Raw genomic sequence first — 27,488 nt, forward strand, 5'->3', positions numbered from 1 at the left:
ATGAAACATTAATTAATGATTGTTTAAAGCTTGTTATAACTATATCTAAAAAGAAAACTGAGTGGTTTCCAAAACTCAGTTTTTCATAGTTACAGAAAATTTTACAAAACTTGGAAAAAGCAAATATAGAACACGTGATCAGATCAGCTGTAGTGGATTAATATCAGTGATTTCGTAACTTAATTCCAACTGATTTAGGATTTTTATAATATCTTCATAAGTTTTTGTACAGAAATTTGATTGCCACTTGTAAAGCTTCTATTTGTTGCCCACTATACACTAACCATAAAGATCTAAGGAAAAGTTTTGAACGCCTCCTTTATATTATCTAGTATTATGTCAATATTATTATTAATTTTTCTCAACAAATTCATTGATGGTAAACAATTTTAATCACCTGCACTCAAATAAAACTATTTACAATATTATGTGTAAAAAATATTTTTTTTTCTCATGTATATAAATGCACTAACTATACAGAGGACAAACGGCTGTGGTAGTTTTTAATAAATAAAGTGTTTTATAAAAAAAAACTTCATAAAACTGAAGTAGAAAATATTTGGTTCTAATTATCCTTTTTTGGTTTCAATATATTACCATGATTGTGTTAGTTCTCCTAAATTCTCACTTTCACGTCGAACTTTAGTCAACAACACCCGAGTACTCTCTAAAATCTGAAACAAGTAATGGTTCTCAGAATATCTTAAAACAGGTGAAGTATTATAATTATTCGTCTGAGGAGAGCAACAAGTTCGGCAATAAACAAGAGTTCGAAGAGCTACGCCAAGGGAAACTCAGAATTGATAGTGCACAACACAATAAGTTTGTATTACTTAATAAAAGTTGAAAAAAAGATTTTGCCAATTTCAGTCATAATTTTTATGTTTTACTCAAGTCAAGCTTTCAACCTAGAGACTAAGTCATTTTCAGAGCTTATACTTACTTATTAACAATTGTCATTAGTTAATAATTCTTAAGGTTTTAAAATAAAAACTGGAAAAGCGAAAAGTTAATGAAATTTGGAAAAAAATAAATCTTACCGTAGCTTCTCAGAAATCCTTTAAAATGTCTCTCACTAAGGAAATGAATTAATGATGGATAAAACGAATGATTATATTGGAAGAAACATGAGTTAATTTGTACAGATATAATTATTTTTAAAAAAGAATACGAAAAACTTAGTTCCAAAAAATAACCAAAAATTAAAAACAAAAAGAAAAATTCGGGACAACCATATTGCTGTCGATTTCCACATGAAAGTTCCCATGATATTGTTTAATTCAACACCTTGTAAGCATATTCACTGTTGGTAACACGGACTTAAGAATTATTAAATTGGAGCATATACTCCAGATTGTTGAACATAAAATATTTGCTAAATCAAGAGACTTTGCCCATTTTTGTTCTCTTATCTAAACAGTGGCCAGAGTATGACTTGTATCATAGGACCATGTGGAGTATGAAGCAAATCATTTGATCATTTCCTAACTACTTATTCATTTGAAAGTGTGGAAATCTAAAAACTGCTTAGAATCAAGCGTGATGCAATGGACAATCTCACATGAATGTAACTTTAGAATGTCTATGACCCTACAGCTTCAAGAAATTCCTAACTCGTCAAGTAGTGTACAGTTGTATTCTTAAATTATGCTTGATGCCAAGAACTGTCTTGTTTTTTTTTTTTTTTTGGTAGGTTTTTCTTTAAAAATATCATTTATTTTTAGGTTAAACACCTTTACAAAAGATTAAATAAAAAAACTTACTCATTTACCTTCATATAAGCATCTTCAGATTCTTGTAAAGCCATATCATAATTTTCTTTTATTGTTAATTTTTTCTTTAAACTATTATTAACTTCATCAAGTTTTTGTTTAATACTGGCCAATTCTGTTTCAAGTTCCACTTTTATCATATCTTCTTTCTCAATTTCTCGTGATATTTCAAAACGTTTAACCTTAATCTGTTCGATACCTGAAAGGAATTAAATATTTTATCAGTTAAACAGTAGAATTGATATATTTTATTGGATTATGTTAGTAATTTTTTTAAAGGAAATTTAGAGTATAGAGTACTTACATTTGACGAGTTCTTGATTACACTTTTGCAGGGCAGCTCCTTGTTCTCCCATATTGAGATATTCCTTTCTATTATATAATACATAAATATTTCAAGTACTTTACGTCACTAGACAAATAAATTATTTTACTTGATTTACGGAAGTTTTAGTGCAACATAAAAACATCTACACTAGTTACTAGCCATTACTGTAAAAACGAAGGTAGTAGGTAACTTCGTCCAGAAACCTTTTAGAAACCTTCCATTCCCGCTAACATCACCAATTGCAAAAAATAAAAATAAAATAATTTATTATTTTTCAAAATTAGATTATAAAAATAAATTATATGTATTATTTTATGCAAATCATAATTATTTATTCTATGGGGTAATGCTTTACTGAAAGACCTGAGTGGAGTTATACTTTGTTAGAACCTCAGTTCTCAAAATGCCAGAAGATATATGTACATATATTATGAACTGAGGATTTATAATGCACAAAAAAATAGAATTATTTAGATTTCATTAAGACTGGCCAGGAGTCTACTTCTCCACGTCCAAAGTTTTGTCTATTTTGTGGCGCTCCCTAAAGAGTATCTCTCGCAGGATTTTCTAGTTAGGTAGACACTTGGTAGTATAACGTGGGTCTCTAGACATACTATGAAGGCATGAGTTTTTTTCTTCATCCAACTTTGTTGATCACATCAGCCTTTAGCACTAACACAAAACATACAGTGTCGTTTTGTGAGCTTTCCGACAAAACGTACGAAGGCTACTCATAGCATAAATTGGATATTTTTGGAGAATACTAAAAAAATGGAATATCAGGATTCCTTGTTTTATTTAGAAAAAAAAAAGGATGGAATAAATGTTTGAAATGATATAAGTATTAGTTAATTTCTGCATTGAGCAAATGATAGTTTGCTTGGCCGCTAATAGAGTGCACTACTAACTGGTCCAGCACCACAACTCATGATTTCTCATTAAACCTGGCTTTACCACAATCATACATAACCACTGTAATGTATTACTGTAATCAGTAAGTTACATTCCCCGTTAAGGTTTTTGCGAATTTAAGTTTGTTTTACATACTCACAAGCGCTGAAATCTTTTATTCGTGATCAATAGAAGTATTTCCAGAGAAAATCAGACTGTTGAAAGGTTGATACGATCTCAAAGTTTCCTCCTTTGCAGAGAAAGAGAAAATAAAAATCTAGTTTTAACACTCACATGACTTCCTCTCCATCGAAAATTAGACAATTCGGAAATCAATTTTCGATAAAATTCCCAAAAAGTGAACAATCCATTTGGTAAAATGTTGGAGTTTTCTCCTAACCCTAAAGTTTAGCTAACTATTTAATCTTCTTTAACATAATATGCGTAATTGAATCGTATAATCCACTAATAAAGTGTGCACTGAGATAAGTATGAAAATCTCCCAAAACGTGCGAACAATCCACTCAATAAAGTTGGACTTCCGTTGAGAGGTTGCTAACTTAACCGACGTAGTTTTTTGGGAGCATTAAAACAAAATGATTAAGTTATATAATCTGTAATTTTTCATTGTTGAGTGTTCACAAACACGCTTATTTTTTTTTTTTAAATACACTTTTTTCGGGACTCGGGGCACTTAGTCAAAACTTGAATTTTCTGGGAAAGCTCGATTTGCAGAACTTGACTCGATCGCAGAAGGAGAGACAGAGAGAGAGAGAGAGAGAGAGAGTAAAAAGGTCAGGTCAAAGAATACTGAGACATTTATCCAATTAGAGGCAAGGAAAACAGTGTAATGATTCAGAAAGGAAACGTTAATGGGGTCACCGCTGATTGGCACAATTTAAACGCCTCTGCTAGTGTAGTCTGTCGGACCTCTGTAATCAACAGCAGCAGTAGATCCACCACCAGTCGGAGATCATTAGAGAAAATCAAGCGGTTGAAGGGTGGGATAGTGGTTCAAGAGGAAACAGCACAGTCCTTGGGACTGTATGGATATGAACAAGTTGGCAGAACTGGGAATGAAGCTGCGAGGTTGGCAGCCTTGCTCGCGCCACAGGCTAACCAATTGTCTGACCATTATTAACAAATTCCCTTTCAACTGTTACTGCCCAGACTGTTAGACAAGTTGGAGAACTTTTTTTTTCAATCGACTCTATTTAAGACCTATTACAATATTATCTGCAGTGATTCTTCTAGTTTTTTTGATAGGGCTGTTTCAAAGACAATCAGCACGATTGCAATACTTTCACTAGCGAGGGTAAGAGCTGAATTGTTCAAGGATGTGCGCCATATAAAACTGCAAAAAAAAGAAGAAATATTTTGATGACATTTGTTAATAATTTTAATTAAAAACTTAACATCCAATCAAATTTTATTACTTAAGAATTTCATCCAATCAGGTGCGTACTGTAGGGACTTCACAGTGCAGTCATGTTACTGCTTGCCACTCACGTAGGTTACAATACTGCTATGTTTAATACAAATCCGATATTTGGATTAACAGGAGGTGGGGATTAAATGAAAACTAAAAACAAAAATTGCTGTAAACATACGAGTTTCTCGTACGACTCTTTGAGGTTCAAACTTCACAATGAACATACCCATCAATGATCCTCTTGACTATACTTTGCCAGAATTGTCCTTAATTGACGTTTTACTGATTAACATGACATTTTTCCAATCAAAATTTCTATTTATGACGTTAACTTTCATGGACGCCGTTTTCCAATTTGCACGATAATTGAAAATTTTTTGCGATAACAGATGATCATTCATGCACAGTGGGTGGAGAATGTTGATATCGAGTGAGCACCTCAAAATGTTAAAGTACACCTCATACTAAGGTGTACTGGAATACCCAGATCCTGGAATGCCCGATAATCTTTAAAAAAAAAAAAGAAAACAAGAGGGTAAAAAAAGGAGCTGATTTGGCCCTGAGGAAGGCAAATCCAACGATATGGAATCCAACAAGAATTTATTGTTTTCCCAGTTGAGCAATCTAGCAAGACCGGCACAGCATGTGGAATCTAGAGGTTGCCCAGTATCATGGCCTGGCCCTAAATATCGCATAAATATTCCGAACGTATTAGAACCCATTATTCTCAATTTGGAGACTGGCATTGAAGATCTCCTTACTGTCCTACGAGCAGGCCATTCGGGTTTTTTCCGCGGTTTTATTTTTTTCAGTTTACCTGGGAATGGACCAGAGTTTAGGTGTTGGAATCACAAGTGTTTAAGTCGAATCAAACAATCTGTTGTTAAATCGCCTAAACGAGAGATCACCAGGTAACTTCGAAGGTAAATTCTGATGTTTTGTTTCACCATTTTACTCTTCCTAACATCGTACAGCCTGCGGCATCGTACATCGCCCTAAAAACGACACTTTTTACAGATGCCTATGATCATCTCATCTTCAGAACTGCTTTAAAAATAATTTAAGAAAACACAGATTTTATTTTTGAGCTGTAGTTTTCTAAATGGTCGTCCATTTTCTAATTGTAATGGGAACGACCGGACATAAGGACATTTAAAATAACTTATTTTAGTTCTCAGGGAAAACCTGCATACTTGAAGAAAACTCAAAATGGAAAATCTTCATTAACAGTAAGAGGAAGCTGTAAGAGATTTTTTATTTACGATGATCTTGTAAAACCTTTATTTCCGGTAAAACTCAATCGATAAAGTTTGACTTCTTCTGTAAGAAGAGTATTTTGTTCTTAGATTGCTTTCTGACGTATGTATATAATACATGTACAGGCTATACTTTATATATTAAAGGAAACAGTCCCTAAAATTAATTTAGAACCAAGCAAAAAGATATTTCATACATCCGGTCACACATCTCAATTCATTCATTGGAGCAAATACAGTCTTGAGTAAGATGATGTATTTGCACCACTCATAATAATTCTGCCTTTTTTGTTTTTTAGGTTGTTTTGGTTAATTCTAGCTTGATTATAACCAAGGGAAGGTAATGATTATCTCGTGAGGTTGAACCTCTGTAATGGTGAGCAGACGGTGTCCTGAGCGTCAGTGTGGCGGTCTGAATAGGAATATTAGTGGCTCAATGGGCTAAGTGCTAATATCCTGGACTGCACACTTCAGCCCATCCGAGCTCTTCACACAGCTGCAGTGCCATTCTGGAGGTCTCAGCACTCGCCCAATCACCAAACCTCCAAGTTCAAAAAAAAAAAAAAAAGTTATAAAATAAAATCAAAAGCTTTTGATTATCGGATTCTTTTTTTAGTATTTCGATTTACTAAGTATCGATTTAATAAATAATGTGACGCTAATATTTTCCCTCCAAAAATTATTTTAACGTTCCTTCGTGGGTTGTTAAAGTGTCCAAAATAATCTTTAAATATCGTTGAAATCTCATCTTTTATTTTTTTTTTTTTTTGAAAGTTAAAATTTGAACAAAATGGCCGACAAGAAGAAATCAAGTGAAAGTGAGGAAGAAGATTTCGGCTATCACTTCTACCTACCACCGCCTGAAACCACCGCCTGGGAGTCTTTAAAGAACTTCTTGTACAATCCAGAAACCCACCAGGTGTTCGGCCGAACTGGCCCAAGTTGGGGTGAGTGATATTTGTTTTACGTGGGACTGCGAAATATATTCTTGGCGCAAGCTCTAATATTAGAATTTGTTTTTCGATACTCTGGAAATCATCTTTGTACTTTGTGTACTTAAACTGCACTAACGAAAATTTTATCTTGTAACTTTTTCTAAAAAATTGTACCTGTTAATGGATTTACTTGGATAATATTACACAAATCAGTAGCACCAATCCCTAATCTAGGTCCGCTTATCATGAAAATGAACAAATCGTCAGCTGTGAACACTCATACCACTATCTCTTTCTTATACCTATTCTCTTGGTAATCCTCTTCTAGCTCCCAATATTTTAATCTAATTGAATTATTACCAACATAATACAGTTTTTAAATGTTTACTTCTTGCCGAAATGCAGCTTACAGGGAAGCCTGCTCCTATTCCTCCTCGAAATCTACTTAAAAACAATTTTTAATTTACGATGTCTAAGGAGTTTAAGGAGTCTTTGGAGCTTTTCCCGTGGGAAGTTCGAATTGGCGAGTCACGTTGTGCAAGCACATTACTGTCGCCTCACTTCGTTCAGTTCCATTAAACTTAATATTTAATTTTCCATGAGTTACTTAGTCCCTCTTTTTAATTCAAAATACTTTGATAATAAAAAAGTTTTGTGCGCTAAGTCAGATACTTGATTAAATTAAAAAAGAAATAGCTTCTTTTTTTTCTCATTCAAATACTTTGCACTTGCAAACATTTCCACCACGTCCACATGTAGCAAAAATACCATTTTTTATAACCTGGCAAAACAAATTGCCAACAGTGCCTGTAACTTCCTTCTGTGTTCATTATGATACCCAAGTTGGCTGTTCGGTTACTTAGGAGTTTTTTTTGTGCCAGAACATCAAAGAAAACGAGCGAGTAAGGTTAGGCTGGCTTTTTTCTGTCCGTATCATCCTTTTTTCCGCTTAATTCAACCTCCCACACTCTACATTGTATTGTCTCTTTCCTTTGAGCACAATTAGTTTTCTTTAATTTTATATTATGCTATTTATTTTTATATTATCGTATTATTATTTATGTTTATGCGAAAATGGTGGATAAAAATGATACTGGAAATAAGACCTGTCTCATACAGGACCTTGCTAACCTGTATATCCTACTTATCATGCAGTTTATATTGCGAAGCTAATATGCATTATGGTACTGGGTTCAATTCCCTGTCTTAGGCCTTGGATTTTATTTAATAATTTACATGAGAAATTTACAGTAAAGTATGTTTGCAAGTCGCCTACGTCCACGACACCTAATTTGGTAGGTGGGCGTTAAGTCCCGCCTGAAAATCGGTATCTTGCAATCTCGGAGATGCCTTCGGGCAAGTGGGTGCGTGGCTTCAGTTTCTACGACGTGACGCGCTTCCCGTGACATTGCCAAGCTAAGTGAACTAGATATTTGAAGCCTTAAAGAATGAGATGCCCAAGGCTAAGTTTACTAACCCTTCGAACCATAAACTTACATATTTTTTAAGATAATTTAAGGAAACAGTAAGGTTAGATAACCAACGTTTCTTTGGTTTTATGGTTTAAAATATTTAATAACCTATTTTTGTTTTATTTTTTCTTCAGAAATAAATACTTGAGTGGTATTGAATGAAAGGAAAAGATTAGATATAACTTGGCGATCTAATTATAAACTTGCTATGCGTGCGGAAAGTTTTCCAAAGATACCCGTTACTTTGCGGCATCGAAACCCCCAAAGGGGTTTTTCGGCATGATAGTATATTAATACTCTTTCGTGCTTAGGAGATCCGGAAAAAAACATGTTTATCCGGAGTAAACTCCAGTTCTCAAGTTGGACACCATTGCAATATCTTTCTTTACAAGTAAGAAATCAATAGATTTTCCTCATTAAATGGTCCAGCGATTTCTTAATCGCCGTAATGCAACTGTAAGGTTACTATGAAGCGCAGAGATATTCCGCAGGATTTTAGTTGTCTAAACTTTATAAAGGTATCAGTTTGAAATGGAAGTGAAATTGGTAACATTGATGGCTAAAACATAGCTAAAGTTGATGTTATCGATACCTTCTTTGGTAAATTATCGATATTTTCGAATATAAGAGTTAATTGAAAAAAATGTATTTTGCTGTGCATGAGTTCTACAGTCTAGGAAGCATTCATTGTTTCATATTATCATTGTACTAATTTGCTTTTGTTTTTCTAATGTATTTTTTAATATTAACCTTAGCCAAAATTGGGGCATTCTACTTGATTTCGTACTCGGTGCTAGCCTCGCTGTTCGGCATCATGTTATGGACATTCTACCAAACCCTGGATCCTCGAGTCCCCAGGTGGCATCTCACTGAGTCGCTCATAGGACAATATCCCGGTGAGTCGTTGTTGAATTTTATTTTTTTTAGTTTGCGTTTGTCACTTGAGCCTACTGTAGTTTTTTTTAAATTTTCAAAGGCGTTGTAATCACTTTTTAAATCTCACTGGACTGTATTAAGAACGAGCAATAAAGTAAAAAAAAAGATGGGAATTTGATTAGAGTGGTATGCAAAACTACTGCTCAGATAAACAAACCATCATTTATTGAGCAAACTACAAACATAGCTAACATTGAGGTTATCGATACCTTCTTTGGTGAATTATCGATATTTTCGAACATATTCATTGAAAAAAATGTTTCTTTTTCTTCTAAAGAAAGTAATAAGTTCAAAATTAAATTGTTTTTCTCAAAATAAAGAAATATATTCAAATAATGAATAAGAGGTTCTCTTCTTTTTCGATGAGTTGGACACTCTCTGGTCCTAGCCGGAAAAAATACAAAATGCTGGGTTTTTTCGGCAATAGCCTTTCTTAAAACGAGTAGGCTAATATTAACTACAGAAATTTACGTCTTGAATAAAAAAGAAATGAAATATTTAATTGGCACAGGTTTAGGATTCCGTCCGATGCCGAACGACAGTGACACGAAAAGCACGCTGATCTGGTACCAAGGCAAGAGTCGCCAGTCGTACAAGCTGTGGACCAAGAGTTTAGAAGACTTCCTGGAAAGTGAGTGAATTCAGTAATATTGCAGCAGCCAGACTCATTGTGGGCACACTTAACTATGCCAACCTCTCGTCTCAATTGTATAATCTCCATTTTTATTAAAGAGTATCCTCCTTGCAAGTAGGAACATAGTTGAGTTGTTTAAAACACTTTATAACCTCATTAGGAAAACAGTCACATGTCCATAACCTCAAAAATATTTGCGTAATTAACAGGACATTCCTCTGTACAATCTGTTTAACTAAACATGTCATTTGAATGTAGGTCTCTAAGATTAACTTGTCCAGTGAAGAGTGAAGCCAATTGTGTTTTGGTAAAGAAATCCTAATTCTCAAGAAAACTTAATGACCTAAATTGGGTTTGGGAAATCCACAGTGGGTGTTTTCTTCAGACTTTAAAGGGTGGCAATGATCAAGTAATTGCTGGTTCTAAATTTAAATCAATTATTAGTTTCCAATGATTCGTTTACAAAACATTTTCACATTGTTTTTAGAAAATTCGGTCGCAATACAAGCAATATCAAGTTCATAAAGATGTTTTATGGTAATTGCAAGAACTATAGAATGACAAAGTTGGTAACGCGACTTCTAGTTTGTAAGTAGGGACATTCTGAAAACGGGATGAGGGGCCACAGTTTGCAGATTGGAGGGGCTCCCAATTTTCCTTCAATCAGTGTACCTCAGATAATTCAGTCACTTTTTAAGCAAATCATTTAAATCTTAATTTAGCATTTTTATTTTGAAAAGTGTTGTATATTTTAACTTTGTGTGAAGTTTACAGGCGGCCAGGTTTAACTCCAGGTAGGGGACAGAATATTTACAACTGTGATTACGACAGACCGCCTGGCAAAGGGCAAGTCTGCGATGTGGATGTGAAGAATTGGTTACCTTGCAATGCCGAGAATGACTTCAATTACCATCAGTCTAGCCCCTGTGTGTTCATCAAACTTAATAAGGTCAGTCGGGGGTGTTACTCGTACAAGGTGTACGTTGTCTTTCACGACATGCACTTGCAGCAAGGTCAAAGTTTCTAACTCCATTTCTTTGCATTCATGTCAAATCTTCCTATTATACAGTTTCAAAACAAAAATGGTCTATCAGGCCCCTCAATGCACACCTACCATCTGTTCATTATTTCAGCATTGGCATCTTTACTCTTACTTAATGCTAGTAAAGGCACTTTAATCGTGCAGATTTTAGTTTTTACTGTAAATATTCATTTTGAGGTGCCCTAAGTTCGAAAAAGTGGTTTATAGAAATGCGTGCGTGGGTGTGCATCCTCCGAAGCTAAACGGAAACGCAGAGGGTGCCATAATAAAGTTATGGGCGGAATCGTTCAACCGGAATTGCCACTTCATTTCCGGTCAACTCATCACACACCCATTTATTTTTTTTGCTGTTACAACAAACTTTTTTTAAAAATAAAAATTCGTTTTGGGATAGCTCTAGGAGCGAGGATTGGAGCATGGTCTCCCCAGTGGGTTTACATTTCAGTGCAATGTAATATTTTACAACTGCATAATCAAATAAGATTTTTGGGAGTTTACAAAAAACTGTATGAGTTAAAACCTTGGAAAAGTTGAGAAATTCGTTTCCCCTCACCAGATTTTTGAAAAAGTCAATGAAGGAAACTATTTCACAGAGTTTTACTATTTAATTCCAGATCTATGGCTGGCAACCAGACTATTACAACGACACGGCCGACTTCCCGGAAAACATGCCGGACGATTTAAAGAATCATATCATCACGCAGAAAGCAAAGAATCCGGAACTGGTAATTATGCTCTGAGAGTTACTTTTTTAGAATTTCATTTCATTGTACTTCAAGAGGCTAGCCATAACAACTCTATTAGTGGGTGAACCTATGACCCCAAAATGACCCTTTATTTAGATATGTTTCCTAGGCAACTGATTACGGTTCCCTTGATCTCTGGGTCAGATCTCAGATCTCATTGTTGGTGTGTGACAAATAGTTTTATCTAATAATGTTGAACATTAAATATGCACGAAGAAGAAGATGTAGCTGCAACAGCTTGATGGCCCTGCGCTCAGATATCACGATATCCTCACTAACCGTACTAATTTCTTACAGGTGAAGACCGTCTGGGTAAGCTGCGAAGGTGAGTCGCCCATAGATCGGGAGAACATGGGAGAAGTGGAGTACATCCCGCGGCAAGGATTCCCTGGCTATTTCTACCCCTACGTGAATACAGAAGGTTACCTAAGTCCGCTGATGGCAGTTCACTTTAGGCGACCTAAAAGTGGGTATCTCTTTTGAGACTTTGATGATTAATATTGTAGCCCTGCTTGAATGGAACTGGTTCTACTCCAAATATATTATAATTGACAAAAAAGATAAAAATATGGTCCTGCCAGTGTTTAATCTAAAAAGGCAATCTAAAATTATAGCTAACTCCAAGATATCCCTCGTCGTTTGGACCGTAACCTTTTTTGTGTTTCGAGCATGGATAATCTGGTATTTCTGGTGGTAGCTAGAGGAAATAATCAATGCAAAAATCGTCGCCTCCGGCTAGCGTTACCATGTGGATTGGATGAACAAACTATTAGCAGTTCATAGACCAGATTGTCTTTTGTAAAGAATCCCGATTTGGTCTGTGACATTGACAAAGCTCTCCGGCGTGAAAGATGTAATTTTTGCGATAGCTGCTCGTGTTTACTGTGGCTAATTCAAAGCTCATCGGTGCATCAACAAGGTCATTTTGCGTGTCAAGCGTTCCCCTGAAATAACTTCGAGGAGTTGCATAGTTTCCTTCAATTTGATTGGAATTAGCTACTGTATTCGAAACGTACGTCACGTTAAAGAATGTATTACTCAACCAGGTTGGTGTAACGCGGTTTTTTGCTTTGTATTTAGAGCAACATCTGAGGTTATTGGTGCCCGGAGCTATTTTCAGTTCATTACCAGCCTCCAAACAGTGTTCTCTCGTTACAGACAACACTTTATTAAACGCATGATTCATTCAAGGTACCCTCATCCATTGAAATTATTAATGTAACTACCCTGAAATTTTCAAACCTCCAACTTTACTCCTTCTAGGCGACTCATTTTTTGGGAAGGGGACTCACAGTTACATTAACTCGCATTTGTTTTTATTTTCCTCAGCTGGTGTCATCATCAACGTGGAATGCAGAGCTTGGGCGAAGAATCTGATCCATGATCGAAAAGAAAGGATCGGCATTGTACATTTTGAAATACTCATCGATTGATGTTTTTCTATCGATCCTAGGAAGTTTAAAACTCGCTTTTATAACAACACGTCATTGTCGTTATTGATAACGATTTGTTTAAACAAATAAAGTTACAAAGAGATATTGTACAAACTAATCGTAAGATTAGTAGATAGGTTTTGCTGTTCTGATATTCAGAACTATATATCGATATTTAAAAATCAAATGTACTAATATTAGAGAAATATATAGATAAAACTGTGTAAATTTGGAAAGGTTAGAAATTTAGGGTTTTCATTTTTTGTTCATAAAATTAAGTAGAATAAAAAGTGTAGAGGAAAATGTTTAAAAAAAGTCTTTACTTAAATATAAAAATAAATTTAAAAATACAATTTTGTCTTTCCTAAGAAACCTTCTAGTCGAGTTTGGATGATTGGGTTAATTTAAACAATTATAAGATGAGTGAACACAATTCAAGTGAGTTTAAAAGGGTTGCTTCTGTAAGCAAGGGCTTTACAACAATAGTTTGCAGCTCTGTTAGTTTACTGTTTTGGGAGAAACTGCTGAAGCTGATTCTAGAAATGTTACTAAAAATGCATGCTCATAGTTTCCATGACTGGTTTCTTACTTTCATCCATTGTCAGAGGTTATTATATTAAATTAATCTTCTCCAAGAACTGCTACTATGGCCGGAAGAAAAGTGTTTTGCTGGTAATGGCTGCTGCTATTTCGATTTGTACTAAAGTTAAAACTAGGGTAGAAATTTTTCTTAGCTCACATTGCGAAAAATAAAGGTAATTTCTGCTATATAGATTTCCTCTGCTAGAACTGTCAACATGGACACGAGATCTGTATTTTACGATCACGATTTATATAGATCAATCGATTTTACTGATAATAGAAGATTCCAGCCAAGGCCGAGCACTTTCTGATGCCAATCAAAATAAACATTTAGTTCCTTTCAAATTTATTAAGGTCTGTTACAGATAATAAAAAGTACTTGTTTGTTTAGTGTTTTTCCTTTTATTAAACAATATTTGGATTTTTTTTTTATCTAAAACAATATACATACATACGCGATTAATAATCTATTTTATTTATAAACACAAAGCAATAATATCTGTAATTTCAGTAAAGGATGGAAGGTATTATGGTAAAACAAATTTGGTAAATAAAATTTTACTAAAGATTATTAAAACGCGACTCTTGTAACACTTAGTTTGTAACCTCTGTTTAACCTTACTACCCATTCTGCGTAGTTTGTTTACAATTTTTTAAAGTTCCACCGCTTTAAAAAAAGCTACCAGTTAGAAAAAAAAATAGAAAACAAACAAAAGCAATGTTTTTTTTTTTAAATAAAAAAGATCACAAGTAAACAAGACTATTTTGAAATTGGACTATTAAAAATAGCCATTGTATTGCAGGTGTGTGTGGAGCGCCCCTATATTTGGCTCAGGTAACTAACTAGATTATATAACATATCCCAACTATATAACCAACTCAGATTAATAGACATTTAGTCATAACTGGCTCTAGGTATTTTATTTTATTTTATTTTATTTTTTTCTCCCAAATCATCATTAATTAAAATTCATTTTGTGGAAAGTTTAACTTTTATTTTGTCTCTTTTATTCATTTGGGAATCACATAATGGAGATTTTAAATGAATTATTGAGAGAACGAAATCAATGTAGCGATCCGTTATGGCGGATACAAGAATCAAAATACGGAGGTCGTGGGTTGTTTGCTGTGCGAAATATAACAGCTGGAGAAGTTATCTTTAAAGATTTTCCTTCAGTTATAGGTTTGTATTTTGTCTGTTGTTGCCACTAATTTTTTTTTTTTTTCATTAGAAAATATCCGTTTTGAATCAGAAAAAGTGGATTAAAAAGAAAAAACCAAAAAAATGCTTTGTGTGTCTGTATGTGCGAGAAGTAAATATCTCAAAATCGAAAAATCCCAACAAGATGGAACTTTTTTTATTTCGACTAGACTTGGTGGACAAGGGAGGGGACCCGATCAGGATCTCTGAACAGGAAGTTACCAAGAATGCATTTGCCACTTTTACGGCTCCAACGAATTTCTTTGAACTTTTTGTACATACATTTTACTCATGGTAGCCTCAGTTTTTTTGAACAATTTTCCCAAGGAAATTCAATTAGGGCTTTCTGCAAGAAAAGAGGTGAGTAGGCTTCCCTCAATTTCAGTATAGTGAAAGGCCTTATGCGTTACGTATTATAAAGAATGGAAAAATTTTGTGTTTGGACAAAAATTCCGAATCCAGAATTCCGAGTAGCGTTTTAATCAATGAGTGTCCACGTTCTCTTACTCCTTCTAAGAGCACAGCGATCGGTTAGAAAACTTCCGTTTTTGGTGATATCCCCGGAAGTAATAGTTTTGTACTCTCCAGTGTCGTCTCCCTACCACCAAACAATACTAATTTGTGTCTGAGCCTGACGGTCCCTAACAAATAAAAATTAGCTGCGCGCAGCATTCGAACTGGTAACGTCTCAATTAGAAGGCCACACTTCGTAACCACTCACCATAGATTTTTCAGAATTTTTTTTAAGGTTATCTTGTAAACAGCTTTAAATTTGTTTTACTTACTGCGCAGGAGTAATTCTATTTTTATTGGAGTAGTTCTATTCCTGGACAAATTTGATTAAAAACACATCTGGGTGGTGCAGATGTTTGATTACCTTTCTAAATTGTCATTGCAGAGTAATGTAAGATGGCGCAAATTAGCTGATCGGAACTTCTCCTTTATTGATAGATAGTTTTTAGAAATCCAGTTGCATTGAAGTGAAATAGAACAGCATTGAAATGAATTATACTGTCAATAAATTTTTGAAATTCAAAGGAATTTTATTTCATGAACTGTGATGAGATAAAGTCGAACGAGTGTTTTTAGAACATTATTTTTTAGAAAAAAAGTACAAAATTTTCAAAATTTCTGAAAAGTTATTTCACTGTTAATAATTTTTTTTTTGAACAGTTGGGCGCCACTAAACCTGTATACCGGAAGTAAACTGAATTTTTCTAAAATTTTGGCGCGCTCCCTAACTTTTCTCTTGAAGTCAAGATTGTATAGAGTAACATTCAATTTAAAGCGTTAAACTATTTGAGTGGTTGTAATTTTAGAATTTGCTAATATCATCCGCTGTTTTTTGACCTTGGGTCGTCGGCACTCGTTTCACTTACGATCGAACGCGATATTTTAAGATGCCTGACCTACTATAGAAATCGTTACTTAATCGGAATCTAATTGCTACATATAATTGCTATACTTATAATTACTTATCACTTTTTGAAGTTATTGCCCAATTGTGATTTGCAAGATTATTGTGAAATTTTTTATAAGGTTATGTTTTTAGAAAGATCCATTGTTAAGCTCTGGGAAGCAACAAAGCCTGAGATGATTCGTTCTCGTTCAGCAAGTTTTCGCTTTTATTTACCCTTATTATATACCCTTTTTTTATTTCTATTTTTTTACTCTACTAATCGATAATCGAGCAGACGTTCGAGATTTCGAGATTACACCGGAAGTACCCGTTATGGGATCCCCGAGTTCGGAAAAAATGGTTTTGTATTTGTCCACCGTAAATCAAAAACGAAAAATAGTCAAATATTGAAACTTAATACTTTGCGCAGGTACCACCAGGTGATGCCAGATTAGAGTTTCGATCATAATCACGCTACCGGAAGTGCCAGATTTCTTAATCATTTTTTCAGGTTTTTTTTTTGCTTAATCTTTATGATTTTAATTTATAAATTATTTATTAAATGAAAATACGACTACAGGCACTACTGCGAAAGGGGATTGTTTTTAATTCCCTCTGAATCGCCATTTTGCGGCAATAAACTGTCCCGTCTCTTGTGTAACTTAAATGCGAGCCAAAACCAAAATTCCTCAAACGGAAGTAACTCTTTACTTCATGGATTGTTCGTTTTCCTCATAAATGGTTCCAGTTTTTTATTCTGTAAACTTCCTTCACACGCATACAGATTTTACACTTGAACTTTTATAATTTTTATTTTATAGAAAAATTCGTTTTCGAACACTTCTCAGGGAGGAGACAGGATGCAGTTTCCGGTAAAGATACTTTTCAGTGTAATCTACGGTTTTCACAAACTTTATCATGTTGGTAAGAATGATTCAGATGTTGGGGAGTTCGAATGAGTTAGAACCTTGAGAATAGTAGTAACAGGAAGTCGTGCGAGGGTCACACCGGATGTTTACAACTGGCATCAGTGTATCGAGTAGAACTTAAAAATAAATTAAGAACAGATTAGCGCAGTTAATGGACTTCTGCCAAAAAGATTTTTTTCTACTTTGAAGGCAACTGTAAACGAGAGAATAATTAGATGGGTGTCCGGAGCCCATGTACTCTGATTTGCAAATGTTGCGTCTTAAACTAATAAGGCCAACTTTCTCTGCCGCCATAAAAAATAAAAAAAAAAAATTTTATAAAGAGTAACTTCCGTTGAAAAAGTTTTCTTTCCCAGGTTAGGTTACAGCCTCTAAATCGAATATCATACACTATGTTCAGTAAAACTAGAATTTGAAAACACTCTCCTAGGTCCGAGAACTGTTGACGATCTACCAGGATGTTCGGTGTGTCTAGTCGGTGGCCGTCCACTGACCGCCTGTTCTGGCGGGTGTGGACTACCGGTCTGCTACGGACGACAATGCAATGGAAATACTGCACATCTTAAGGATTGCAATCTACTGCGACAACTCAGGGCCAACGGTGAACTGGAAGCCGGGCAATGGTCAGCCTTGCTCTACAGAAACCTGACGCTGTTGAGGTGTCTGCACTTGCCGGACAAGGAGAAGCGAATAATTCAACTCTTATACGCCAATAAACACAAAAATACGGGCAAACAGGCAAGTAAATCTCAAGCTCTTAAAGGCAATTATTTAATTCGCCCAATTGCACAAAATTAATTCCAAAAAACGTAGAAAACTAAATCAAAACTAAAAAAAACTATTTCGGCTGAAATTCTTCATAACCTATGTTAAAGTAACAGGTGTGAAAGGTAACACGTTAAATAACAGAACCTAGAGGGGCGCTCCTAGTGGACTTCTCCTCTAACCAGCCCCTAAGGGTCCAGCATCTGATGCGTTAACCCACACTGTTTGCAGATTCAACAGCTGAAAGAATACTTGTTGAACGGTTTGTCAGAAGAAGAGGAACGCTGGTTGTTACATTGTTGTGCAGTACTGGACGGCACAACGTTTGAAGTGCCGCATAGAGAAGGTGAACGCTGGAGTCTGCGCGGACTTTACCCGCTGACCTCTATGATGAACCATTGCTGTATACCCAACACTAGACAAAACTACACCATCGGTCCTGATTCAAAAGTCACCAGAGGGACTTCAATGCTGGTGTCTGCAACCAGGAATATTGCTCAAGGCGAAGAGATTACCACAACCTATTGTCCTCTGCTGTGGTCCACTCCAGTTAGAAGACATTTTCTCCTCTTAACTAAACAGTTCGTGTGCAATTGCTGCCGATGTCAAGATCCAACGGTAATGTGTTTATCTACAACATAACAATTTTGTGTAACTAACTCATTCTTTCACATTCTCTATGATAATGTTCTCGTCCAAGTACCGATGAACATTGGATCAGCTACCTCGGATAAAGAACTTAGGTGGCCTAAACCCAATTTGGGGCCAACTGATCTTAGGTATTGGGGAGGATAGCGGTCACTTAGTAAAACTTCCTGTAGACTTCGCTCATTCTTTCCGAGGAGGAGAAGCTTATCCAAATTGTTTACACTTTATAGGAATTTGGGACCAACCTGGCAGCTGTGAACTGTCCATGTGGTAACGGTGTACTGCTACCTTCAAGTTCAGTGGAACTCCACTCAATTTGGACATGCAGCTCTTGTGGCGGCACTACAGACTCCAAGAAAGCCGTTTTAGTGCAGGACGTTGCCTCTCGGTTGCCACCAGCAAAGCGCAGATTCCTTCTTCCATCCACCAACTACCTGGTAGTGCAAGCGAAGTTAGAGGCCGTTTGGAAAACCGCAAATATGATTACCAGTGAGTAACTTTTGTATTTGCTAACAATAAACTCCTTTCAATTTCCCTACTTATGTATGTTGTTAAATTGTTTTTATAGAGGGGATTTATACTATAAAGCAATGAATGCTTGTAATAAGACGTCAATATTAAAGAAAAAACTAACTATCAGCCTGGTAACAAACGTTAAGAGAAAACCCTATTTTAAAAAGTTTGCTTCAAACACTTTCACGATTTTTCCCTTTAACAATGCTCGATACGGTAATTTGTAAATTTTTTCAAACACTGGTTTGATAATCACACCTAACTATTAACGTTTAACATATAACATACATAACATAACCTCCACTAGGTTATAAAACTGCATTTTGCACCGAAATGAAACTTTTAGAGGAAAAATACGTTGAAAAATTCTTCAACAAGATAATAATCCCGATTCTGGAATTTTCTAAAAACTTAGCAACAACAAATGTATGCTTCTTTGTGATACTTTACAAGTGGAGGCGTTTTACCGAAATGGCCCTTTTGAAGGGAAGCCTCCTCCACAGTTCATAAAAAAAAAGTGCTTTTAACAGAATTGGTCAAGAAAAATCTTCTAGTGGGTCAGACTCTTGGTAGTCGCGGTGATTTTTGATCGTGTGGCGCCCCTTCCCGACTAAATATTACCCACTATTCTTCCTTCATAGATTCTACGTCACAGATTCACCAGAATACAAAACTCACAATCATAACCTAGACGATCTGCTGCTGTTATACCCTTACTGGGGCTTGTCTCCAAACTTTTTTGGGTTTGCGAACATCGGGAAAAACTCCCCTGATAATGTGAACTGTAAAAGATTCATTTATTGGGTTCTCTGTTCCAGACTTACCAGACGAGAAACTTCGGCAGAATGAAAGCGACATCAGACAGCTGTTGGGACTGCTGGAGCAGCTTTCTCTAACTAGGTCCAGGATTGCTGGTAATTCTTCTATTATTCTGCAACGTATTTTCCCAAAAGATCTATTTGTCTGGATCGAATTTATTAATAGAGTAGGATTTTTAGCCTGGAGATCGCCGTCCGAATTCCGTGTTTAGCTCCTTTTTATTGAGAAAGAAATTTAGTAGCGAAGTATGTTTGCTAGTCAGCTTCGCCCACCACACCTAATCGGTAGGTGGACGTTATACACGCCTGAAATAATAGGCAATTATTTTACTTTTCAAGGTCTCCTACTAATGGAACTCTACAAGACTTTGGCCGAGCTTTCTAATAGAAGTGCTGACAAAGAAGTTGTACCATCTAAGGTAAGTCTCAGTCTGTACCTTAACTCGTTTCTTTTTTTCCAATTAACTGAAATTATATCCTTAATAAATCAAGGTAGATCAATGTAATCACGTTACATTCTCCCTAGAGCCTTACACCCGTTTACCTGAACAGTTCTCCTCTTTCTACGACAGATTGTGCTCAACACTGGGACTCTTCGTGAAGTCCACATGCTAAAGAACTAATCTGAAGACCCAAACTTTTCCCTAGACCTGACGACAAACTATCCACGTTACCTAATATTTGGTTACGTCATAAACAATTTGGTTTTAACTGCTGTGATTTAAATAAACAAAGATATAAACTGAACTTTAAACTAGAAACAACCAGCTCTATAGATAATCTCTTTGCCAGTGCATCAGTTCGTCAATGGTGAATCCTGCTATTGAAAGGACAGGTTGATGAAATATGTCTAGATTCCGCCTTACGCTAGCTGGTATCTTATATACTACTCTTATCGAAGCGACAACTGAAAGCATTTCGGTTTTCTTTAACCTAGTCGCAGGTGACTGAATTTCTTCTTTGCTTCACAGGAAGTACTCTGGTGCTGATTTCCTCTAGCGACTATATCTTTACTTCCTGTCTGTACAATGAAGCAGAGTCACTAGGTGCTTCTGCTGAAACAGCTGTTTTCCTTTTTTATGAATCTAATTTCGACATCGTTTTAACAGCTTCTTCTTACAGTTGGAAATGCAATGGCTTAAGATGTAAATCCTCATAGCTCTGAGAGAGGGTATTGCTTAAGGAGTCAACATGAGACTTCCAAGAGAGCCGACTGTCCATATAAAACAGAGCTGAGCCATCTTGCCCTCCTTCTGAATTGCTTCGTTCAGCGTCAGCTTAATCCAATCTTTCCAACATAAAATATAATGATTCTTAAACTTGTCTGGGCATACCGAATGGTTCTTTTGAGCATAGCAGTATCAACAGAAACCAATCTTCCAATCAAAAATACTCAGTGCAATGGTCAATGCTCCTTAGTTTGTGTCTAACACTACCTTGAACCAGTTGTGTTGTCTGAAACTGCAAGATGCCGCTCTGCCAAGTTCCTCACCTTAGTTTCCACTTGCCTCTTGTTTCCTGACTAATTGCATTACCAGGATGAAGTCTTCCATGATGATCGAAACGCTGGTGTCCTCGTCATCTTCTTTCATAGAGAGTGATGTCTTTGTATGTTTCACATCTGTTTTGAATTCATCACCCCTTCACGCTACAAATATAATTATTTATTTCACAAATCAGCTTCACTTGTTGCAGAAATGTACTGCTGTTGTTAAAATAATGTAAACAAAAAGCATAACCAGGGTAGATGGCGTCCAGGGTGAGATACATTTTCGCCCTTTCGCCATATTTATCAGCTTAGTAGATTGAGCGTAGACGATTGCCACAGCGAAACCCAAGAAAGTTTCTAAAGATAGAGACTCGTTCATCAGTTTTACAACAACTGAATCGGACCTCGACTAAAATCCAAACTACCGCAGGACGAATGACAAACTGAACACAATGATTTTATTCGATCTCAATACTTCCTCTAAGTTGAGTGGTAAGAGAAAATGAAAAATATCTTAGATTATTTGATATCATTGTCCTACAATATCATACAATACAATAAATATAAAAATACTAAATTATCGAATTGTATTTAATTTCCAGGAACTAAGAGGGATTTGGACTGAAGCGAACAGAATTCTGGAAGGTGACTTCGTGGCTGCTAAGAACAGAAGTAACTGAAACAGCCCGCCCCCCTACTGGGGTAAATTTCTGGATGGCGAACGGTACCAGCGAAGACGCTTAGAGCGTTAATTTGGCTAACCTGCGCTCCTGTGCTATAACCTCAAAGAAAACATCTAACAGTTTCTTATTGTACCATTTCCCAGGCCTTAACTAATAGATTTTCTTCGCTAACATATTCCTGGCAGGTTTTACTAAATGTTAACTGTATAAACAGCTAAAGAAGTATTGAGGCAAGCTTGCTCTCCCAGAACTTCTTAGCTAATTGTGAAGATATATGTTATCATTTGTGTGCAATTGTATTGTTAAGAAAAAAAATTTAAGAAGATTGTCAATGATAAATTTGTAATTTCAGTATCCAGTTCTCAATGGTGATGGTGATTTTGAAGTTCTCTGAGAGGGAAAAAGTGATTTCTATAAATTAGCCACCCTCGGTGATTGTGTTGCTGAATCCAGCGGTGATTGTGACATTTCCTTGGGGAAATGCGAATGTTAGTTCCGGGAAAAGGGAAAGATAGACTCCCCTCTAAAGTGCCACTTTTCCTGAAATACTGTCATGTGTTAAGGGGATTGAATGGGGTTGCCAAAATGGAGTTTGGAGGAGAAATGTACTCCTTCACGAGCAATGGCTTGCTCAGGCTTCTAGGCTTTTTTGTGAACTTCTTCTTCAAGTATAATGCAACCTAGATCTATCACTTTTATCATTAGTCTAGTAAAATTCGTTTTGCGGTAGATCTCGGTGTGGGGTTGGCTTCCCTGTAAGCTTACAGTTCAGTGCAATGTACGGTTCCGAGAGGTAGAACCTTGAGAACAGTACTGAGAGAGAGTCGCATGATTTCTGGTTTACTTTATATGAATATTTTAAGTGATTGCAGTGTGAGATCTTACAGGCTGTGAAAGTACCAAAATAAATAATAAAATATTTTTCAATATATTTTGTTTTAATATTTAAAATGATTTACACTGATTTTAAAGTAAAAATAAACTTGGGAGCGACCTGGAGCTAATTAACATAGCTGCTGTCCTGGCGCTAATTGATTCACGGAGATGACCCGAGCTTGTGCAAGTGAGGTCACAAAGTCACGGTCAGCTGATCTGACGGAACAACACACAGTCGCAGGTGCAAGTGCAAATGCACTCCTCTCCTGTTTGATCCTTGTCTCCACGCTCGCTCCTGTTTTCAAAATTAATTAAATTATTTAATTATAAAATGTAAAATAATTTAAACTATTGTAAAAAATGGAAGTGTTCCTTAATTCCACTAGAATGCAGCAGTTACAATATTTGACAGCCAATGCTAGATTGTACAGGTTAGGTCGACCTATTTTAAGAAACAATTTGTTTCAAAGTAAAAACCATTGAAAAACTTAATTTCACTGGAATGCTGCTGTTTCTGTATTATATAAAATACAATATTTCAGCCAATAATAATAATAAATGTGATTGCAAATAATGGCAGTTTTTATTTTAAAAAACAATTTTTTGTTTAAATAACATTTAAATGTACATTACGGGCTCAGGAATAATGATGAATGGTTGTATATAAATAGTGTAACATTAATCTTTATCTGTAAAGCTTTATTGTGGTACTGGGTTCGTTTCCCGGTCTTAGGCCTTGCATTTTATTTAATAGTATAATAAAAGAAATTTATAGTAAAGTATGTTTGCTAGTCGCCTCCGTTCACGACACCTAATTTGGTAGTTGGACGTTAAGCCCCGCCTGAAAAAATAGGCGATTACTTTACTACTTTACTTTAATATTTATCTTTACAGCAGCCTTTACTTTACACGCCTTCAATCATCACCACATTGCCGCAGTAAGGTCAGTACGGGAATATATTGTGGTGAGCCAAGCAGAATAACCTGTCTGATATTCTCCCTCAGTTGTTCAGGCTCTCGCTCATTCTCCCTTTGGTAAGTGTTTAAAGTGAAGAGATTTCACCGAAAATATCCGTTTTTTAAGGTCTTTTTGAGTCCGGAAAATTGGTTTTTACAATTTGGTGGGTAACCACCAATTGAGTATATGAAACCTCCCCCGTAATGTTCACATCTGATATTGCTGTTCAGTGCCGATGGAGTACGCCACCACAAAGTTAATATCCGTCAGCTGTAATTACCACTCCACTGAATCAAGTTTTCAGTTTTGTAGGATTTTATGGGAAACCGTTCGGTCGATTGTCTTTAAACTTGCCGTACTAATAATGCATACAAATAGTTCCATAACGATTTGGAAGGTTGCTTGGACTGAGGGGCACTTTAGGAAGAGCGGGAGGGTCTCATTCCTGTAATCGGCCATCACTGTTAATTACGAGTAGGTCGTGTGATTGTTCACATCAGATTGAAGTAGGTGTGAAAAGTTAGTTCTGAGTGTAATATGGAGCCTAAATAATAAATACTAACTTTGCTGATCTGGCTCTCTCGAACTTAGGCAGTTCCTCAACCTGCACCTCTCTAACCTTCTCATCAAAAGAAACAGAACGATTTCTCCCTGTCTTGGCGGCTACTCTGTCCTCACTGGTTCTGGTTGTACACTCTTGCTGCTTCTTGGTATGCTCTTCTATTCCGCACGCCTCCAGCAGGTTCATTTGGCTATCACTAGTCCTTAAACTAGCACAAGATTCTGTACATTCAGAGATTGATGACTTCCGTTTTCGATCGGCCACTCTTTCTACCGATTCCTTTCTCTTCGGTGCTTCTTCTTTGACGACCTCTTGCTGTACAGATGGTTGAATTGTTTTGATTCCAACATCTTTTTGGATTTGATCCTTTATCTTCGATTGTACATTTGCAAACCTGGACATATTTAGCTATTTATTATGGATTTGAGGAATGTTTTATTGCACAAAGCGAGGAAAGAGAGGTTTTCATGCACCTGCAGTGAAATCGCCTTTCCTCACTTATAGAGTGTAGGTTCGCCTTTAGACGCAGAAGTGGACTTTAGGTCCCTAAACTGTGTCCCCTCGTTACAGACACACTGCCCCTGAGGCTTCTAGGAAGAGACCGTTCAAAGGACTCGAATCTGGGATCTCTATTCAATTTATGATATTAGAGTGTAATTTTGACAAAATGAAACTCACAAAGTTTGGGTATTCAAAAAAGTTGCAGAGCTTAAAAGTTTTAAAACAATAACAAGTTTCTATAATGATTAACCAAAAGCGATTCTTTGCAAATAGAATGTATGGGACTGAAATGAGGCTTTTAAATTTGTTTTTAAATTTAATTTCAGGTCTTTAAGAAAAAGGACATTAAAATAATATCGACTTAGTTTTGAAATTTTCCTCTTTAATCGTTTAGATTCAACAAATACCCCAACATAGTCACATCCTTTGCACTTATACAACTTCCCGAATAGATATGTATGATCTCAGTTCAGAGTAAAACAAACAAAAAACAACTTGTTCTACTTACTTTTTCATAACAAAACGTTTCTCTGGCTGTAAAATTTCATTTTTCTTCCTCAGCATCCCTCGGATAACATATCGACGCTGTAAGAACACAGCTTCATTCGACGCTACGATAACTTCCTTAATCTTCTGTTTCGCAGCAAACCATTCTCGTGCGTAATCATATGACATCAATTTGAACATACTCGTTGGCTCCTACAGAAAAAAAATACCATGCGCGTTTAGCTAAACCCATCTCCTGAAGAATCCAATTAAAAGATGGATGAGAGTTTCCTCTTCCGTCGGGTCTGACAAGGGCACCATTGTGAAGGAAAGCTTCCTTGAACCGTAATACCCAATGAGAGAACCCAGAGGTCCGTGAACAACACGATAGCAAATAACAATCGATAGGTTTCGAATCAATAATTTGGACTGTTGACACTCATCGAGGACCAGCTATTTCCTGTAACCTGAAATACCCTCATGACCCCGGCACCCAGATCAGAAGAATATTTTCAAAAGTAGCCAGCTCTTGGGGGAAGGAAATGATTTATAGAAAATGTGCAGTGCTGGATAATTCGCTGGTTTATCGTATATCCGTGACCCGTTTTGGACTTTTTTATCTATCGTCAGAGTTAGTGTAAAGAATTTGACTTGAACAATGCTACAGCAGATTTGCCTTTATCAAATACGTCCATCCACTGCATTTTCGAATTCTGGGGACCTCAAAATGAGGTTTTCCAGAAAGAACTAACTATTTTGATGTTTGCCTGCAGAAAATAGTCTGCTCGCAAGATGGAAGAATTCAATCTGATAGAAACAGAAATGCATACCTCTTGGATGCGAGTTGGCGTCACAAAATGGTTGGTAAAGGGCGAGGACATGATACAGTCTGGCCGTCTTTGCAGCACCGCTCGAGTCCATTTCGTCGTTTTCTTCTTCTTCTGCATTCTCCTTTATTTTCATCCAATAATAATAATAATTTTCAAGATTTAAGTGATCATTTTAAATGTGACGAATGCCTAAATGAAAACCCGAATTGTCCCCCACAAAAAATAACTAAATTAATTACTAAAACTGTTCAAATAAAATTTGAATCATATGTTTCTAAATTATTTCGGTGAAAGAAACATAAGCCTGGAATACTCTATGGTTTCGAATCTCATCTGTTGATTCATAAAAAGGAAACGTTCTGTAACGGATGTCTGTAGGTCCTGAATATACAGTCATCTAGGCTACTCTCCAGGCTCTTTCGCTCTTCTATTCGCAAAACAATAGTATCAAAACTTGGAATTCACAGACAATTCTAATTCTTAACAATATTAAAATAGTCTGTGCATTACTCTGAAACATAACGTTGCAGAAAATTAGAGTTAAATGGGGCGCAGAGTATTCCTGAACCGCTTCCGGCTATTTCTCACCTTGGCTCTTCTACATCTTCTTCGTTAGCGATCTTGTCCTAAAGATTTCGGACACTGAATAGGTTGTCTTAGCCGATGAGATCTGTAGTTTGTTTCATAAGAATGTCATTCCTGTGATTGATGTTGCAGCCAACTTTGGATTTGCTCGAGGAATGGTTGATAATGGTGTGGCGATAAATGTTTTCTTTTATTTGTCGCCAAAGAAATGCAATCTGTTGGCGAACCTTTGAATAGAACTAATGGTGTCAAAAACTTAGAAGTATCCCTAAATATAGAGCCTTTTCTATTAGCCCTCATCTAGGAGGAGAGCTGCAAAAAGGCTAGAAAGAGTCTTGTGATTTCTTTGGAGGCGTAGTATTCGAGATGTTACAGATTCCCGAACAGTTGTCTTTCTGTTAATCGCATCATGGATTACATTTTTAAAGTCATCCGATTTTAGACGATCCTGCGCCATTCCCTCTCTAAAAAAAGAAAAGTTGTCTAATTTGGACCAAAACATTATAGTAACATCTGCTGATGATACCTAAGCGAAATATCAAAATTTAAGTGGGAAATTTTTTTTTATGATTTTTGAGCTGGCCAGACTGACCATTGTAAATTAACACTTATTTAACACACGGCGAAAATTCAAAATAGAACATCTGTACGATCCCAATACTTCCTTTCTTACAACAAATAAGAGAAAGTTAAAATAATAACTTTATATTTTTCTAATTATCTGTTCTTATTTACTAGTTATTATCTTTTATTTCATATTGAAATCAATTACATACCTTTTTTAGA

At 36.0% G+C, this 27,488-nt stretch overlaps 4 protein-coding genes across 6 annotated transcripts; 2 read left to right on the top strand and 2 right to left on the bottom strand.

Moving 5' to 3' along the window:
• Positions 1–208: 208 nt before the first annotated feature.
• Positions 209–2,322, bottom strand: LOC141459758 (microtubule nucleation factor SSNA1-like). Of its 2 annotated transcripts, none has more exons than XM_074139166.1 (3): positions 2,077–2,322; positions 1,764–1,971; positions 209–674 (listed from the first exon to the last, which is right to left on the bottom strand). In XM_074139166.1, exons 1-3 carry the CDS (start codon positions 2,126–2,128, stop codon positions 668–670), a joined length of 267 nt encoding a protein of 88 aa, XP_073995267.1. In that variant the 5' UTR covers positions 2,129–2,322; the 3' UTR covers positions 209–667. The 2 variants fall into 2 exon arrangements, with proteins under 2 accessions (XP_073995267.1, XP_073995266.1); XM_074139165.1 differs by having other exon boundaries at positions 1,772–1,971; positions 2,077–2,318.
• Positions 2,323–6,168: 3,846 nt separating this feature from the next.
• On the top strand, positions 6,169–13,229 carry nrv2 (nervana 2). Its single transcript, XM_074138838.1, has 7 exons — positions 6,169–6,626; positions 8,842–8,982; positions 9,534–9,653; positions 10,424–10,605; positions 11,313–11,423; positions 11,742–11,910; positions 12,774–13,229. The coding sequence occupies exons 1-7, from the start codon at positions 6,470–6,472 to the stop codon at positions 12,875–12,877; spliced, it is 984 nt and encodes a 327-aa protein (XP_073994939.1). The 5' UTR covers positions 6,169–6,469; the 3' UTR covers positions 12,878–13,229.
• A 1,118-nt stretch (positions 13,230–14,347) lies between these two features.
• On the top strand, positions 14,348–22,833 carry LOC141459603 (SET domain-containing protein SmydA-8-like). Of its 2 annotated transcripts, XR_012461526.1 has the most exons (8): positions 14,348–14,642; positions 17,419–17,726; positions 17,985–18,371; positions 18,632–18,890; positions 19,733–19,828; positions 20,072–20,151; positions 21,428–21,713; positions 21,824–22,833. XR_012461526.1 is itself a non-coding variant. In XM_074138837.1 (7 exons), exons 1-7 carry the CDS (start codon positions 14,489–14,491, stop codon positions 21,899–21,901), a joined length of 1,362 nt encoding a protein of 453 aa, XP_073994938.1. In that variant the 5' UTR covers positions 14,349–14,488; the 3' UTR covers positions 21,902–22,833. The 2 variants fall into 2 exon arrangements, 1 of the variants encoding a protein (XP_073994938.1); XM_074138837.1 differs by lacking the exon at positions 21,428–21,713 and having other exon boundaries at positions 14,349–14,642.
• LOC141459605 (uncharacterized) lies at positions 22,832–26,375 on the bottom strand. Its single transcript, XM_074138839.1, has 4 exons — positions 26,118–26,375; positions 25,310–25,500; positions 24,302–24,694; positions 22,832–23,075 (listed from the first exon to the last, which is right to left on the bottom strand). Exons 1-4 carry the CDS (start codon positions 26,232–26,234, stop codon positions 22,988–22,990), a joined length of 789 nt encoding a protein of 262 aa, XP_073994940.1. The 5' UTR covers positions 26,235–26,375; the 3' UTR covers positions 22,832–22,987.
• Positions 26,376–27,488: the final 1,113 nt, after the last annotated feature.

This window comes from Rhodnius prolixus, unplaced genomic scaffold (genome assembly GCF_049639745.1).
Source record: "Rhodnius prolixus isolate KJV_2025 unplaced genomic scaffold, Rpr scaffold_17, whole genome shotgun sequence".
NCBI lineage: Eukaryota > Metazoa > Arthropoda > Insecta > Hemiptera > Reduviidae > Rhodnius > Rhodnius prolixus.

Excerpts from the sequence above, each read along its gene's own strand:
- LOC141459758 (XM_074139165.1), bottom strand. The coding sequence starts at position 2,128 with ATGGGAGAACAAGGAGCTGCCCTGCAAAAGTGTAATCAAGAACTCGTC. Across the intron at positions 1,972-2,076 it reads TAATCAAGAACTCGTCAAAT|GTATCGAACAGATTAAGGTT; the intron begins GTAAGTACTCTA and ends AATTCCTTTCAG. Across the intron at positions 675-1,771 it reads CTGAAGATGCTTATATGAAG|ATTTTAGAGAGTACTCGGGT; the intron begins GTAAATGAGTAA and ends TACTTGTTTCAG.
- nrv2 (XM_074138838.1), top strand. The coding sequence starts at position 6,470 with ATGGCCGACAAGAAGAAATCAAGTGAAAGTGAGGAAGAAGATTTCGGC. Across the intron at positions 8,983-9,533 it reads GCTCATAGGACAATATCCCG|GTTTAGGATTCCGTCCGATG; the intron begins GTGAGTCGTTGT and ends TAATTGGCACAG. Across the intron at positions 9,654-10,423 it reads TTTAGAAGACTTCCTGGAAA|TTTACAGGCGGCCAGGTTTA; the intron begins GTGAGTGAATTC and ends CTTTGTGTGAAG.
- LOC141459603 (XM_074138837.1), top strand. The coding sequence starts at position 14,489 with ATGGAGATTTTAAATGAATTATTGAGAGAACGAAATCAATGTAGCGAT. Across the intron at positions 14,643-17,418 it reads AGATTTTCCTTCAGTTATAG|GTCCGAGAACTGTTGACGAT; the intron begins GTTTGTATTTTG and ends ACACTCTCCTAG. Across the intron at positions 18,372-18,631 it reads GCCGATGTCAAGATCCAACG|GAATTTGGGACCAACCTGGC; the intron begins GTAATGTGTTTA and ends TACACTTTATAG.
- LOC141459605 (XM_074138839.1), bottom strand. The coding sequence starts at position 26,234 with ATGCAGAAGAAGAAGAAAACGACGAAATGGACTCGAGCGGTGCTGCAA. Across the intron at positions 25,501-26,117 it reads CGCCAACTCGCATCCAAGAG|GAGCCAACGAGTATGTTCAA; the intron begins GTATGCATTTCT and ends TTTTTTCTGTAG. Across the intron at positions 24,695-25,309 it reads AAACGTTTTGTTATGAAAAA|GTTTGCAAATGTACAATCGA; the intron begins GTAAGTAGAACA and ends AAATATGTCCAG.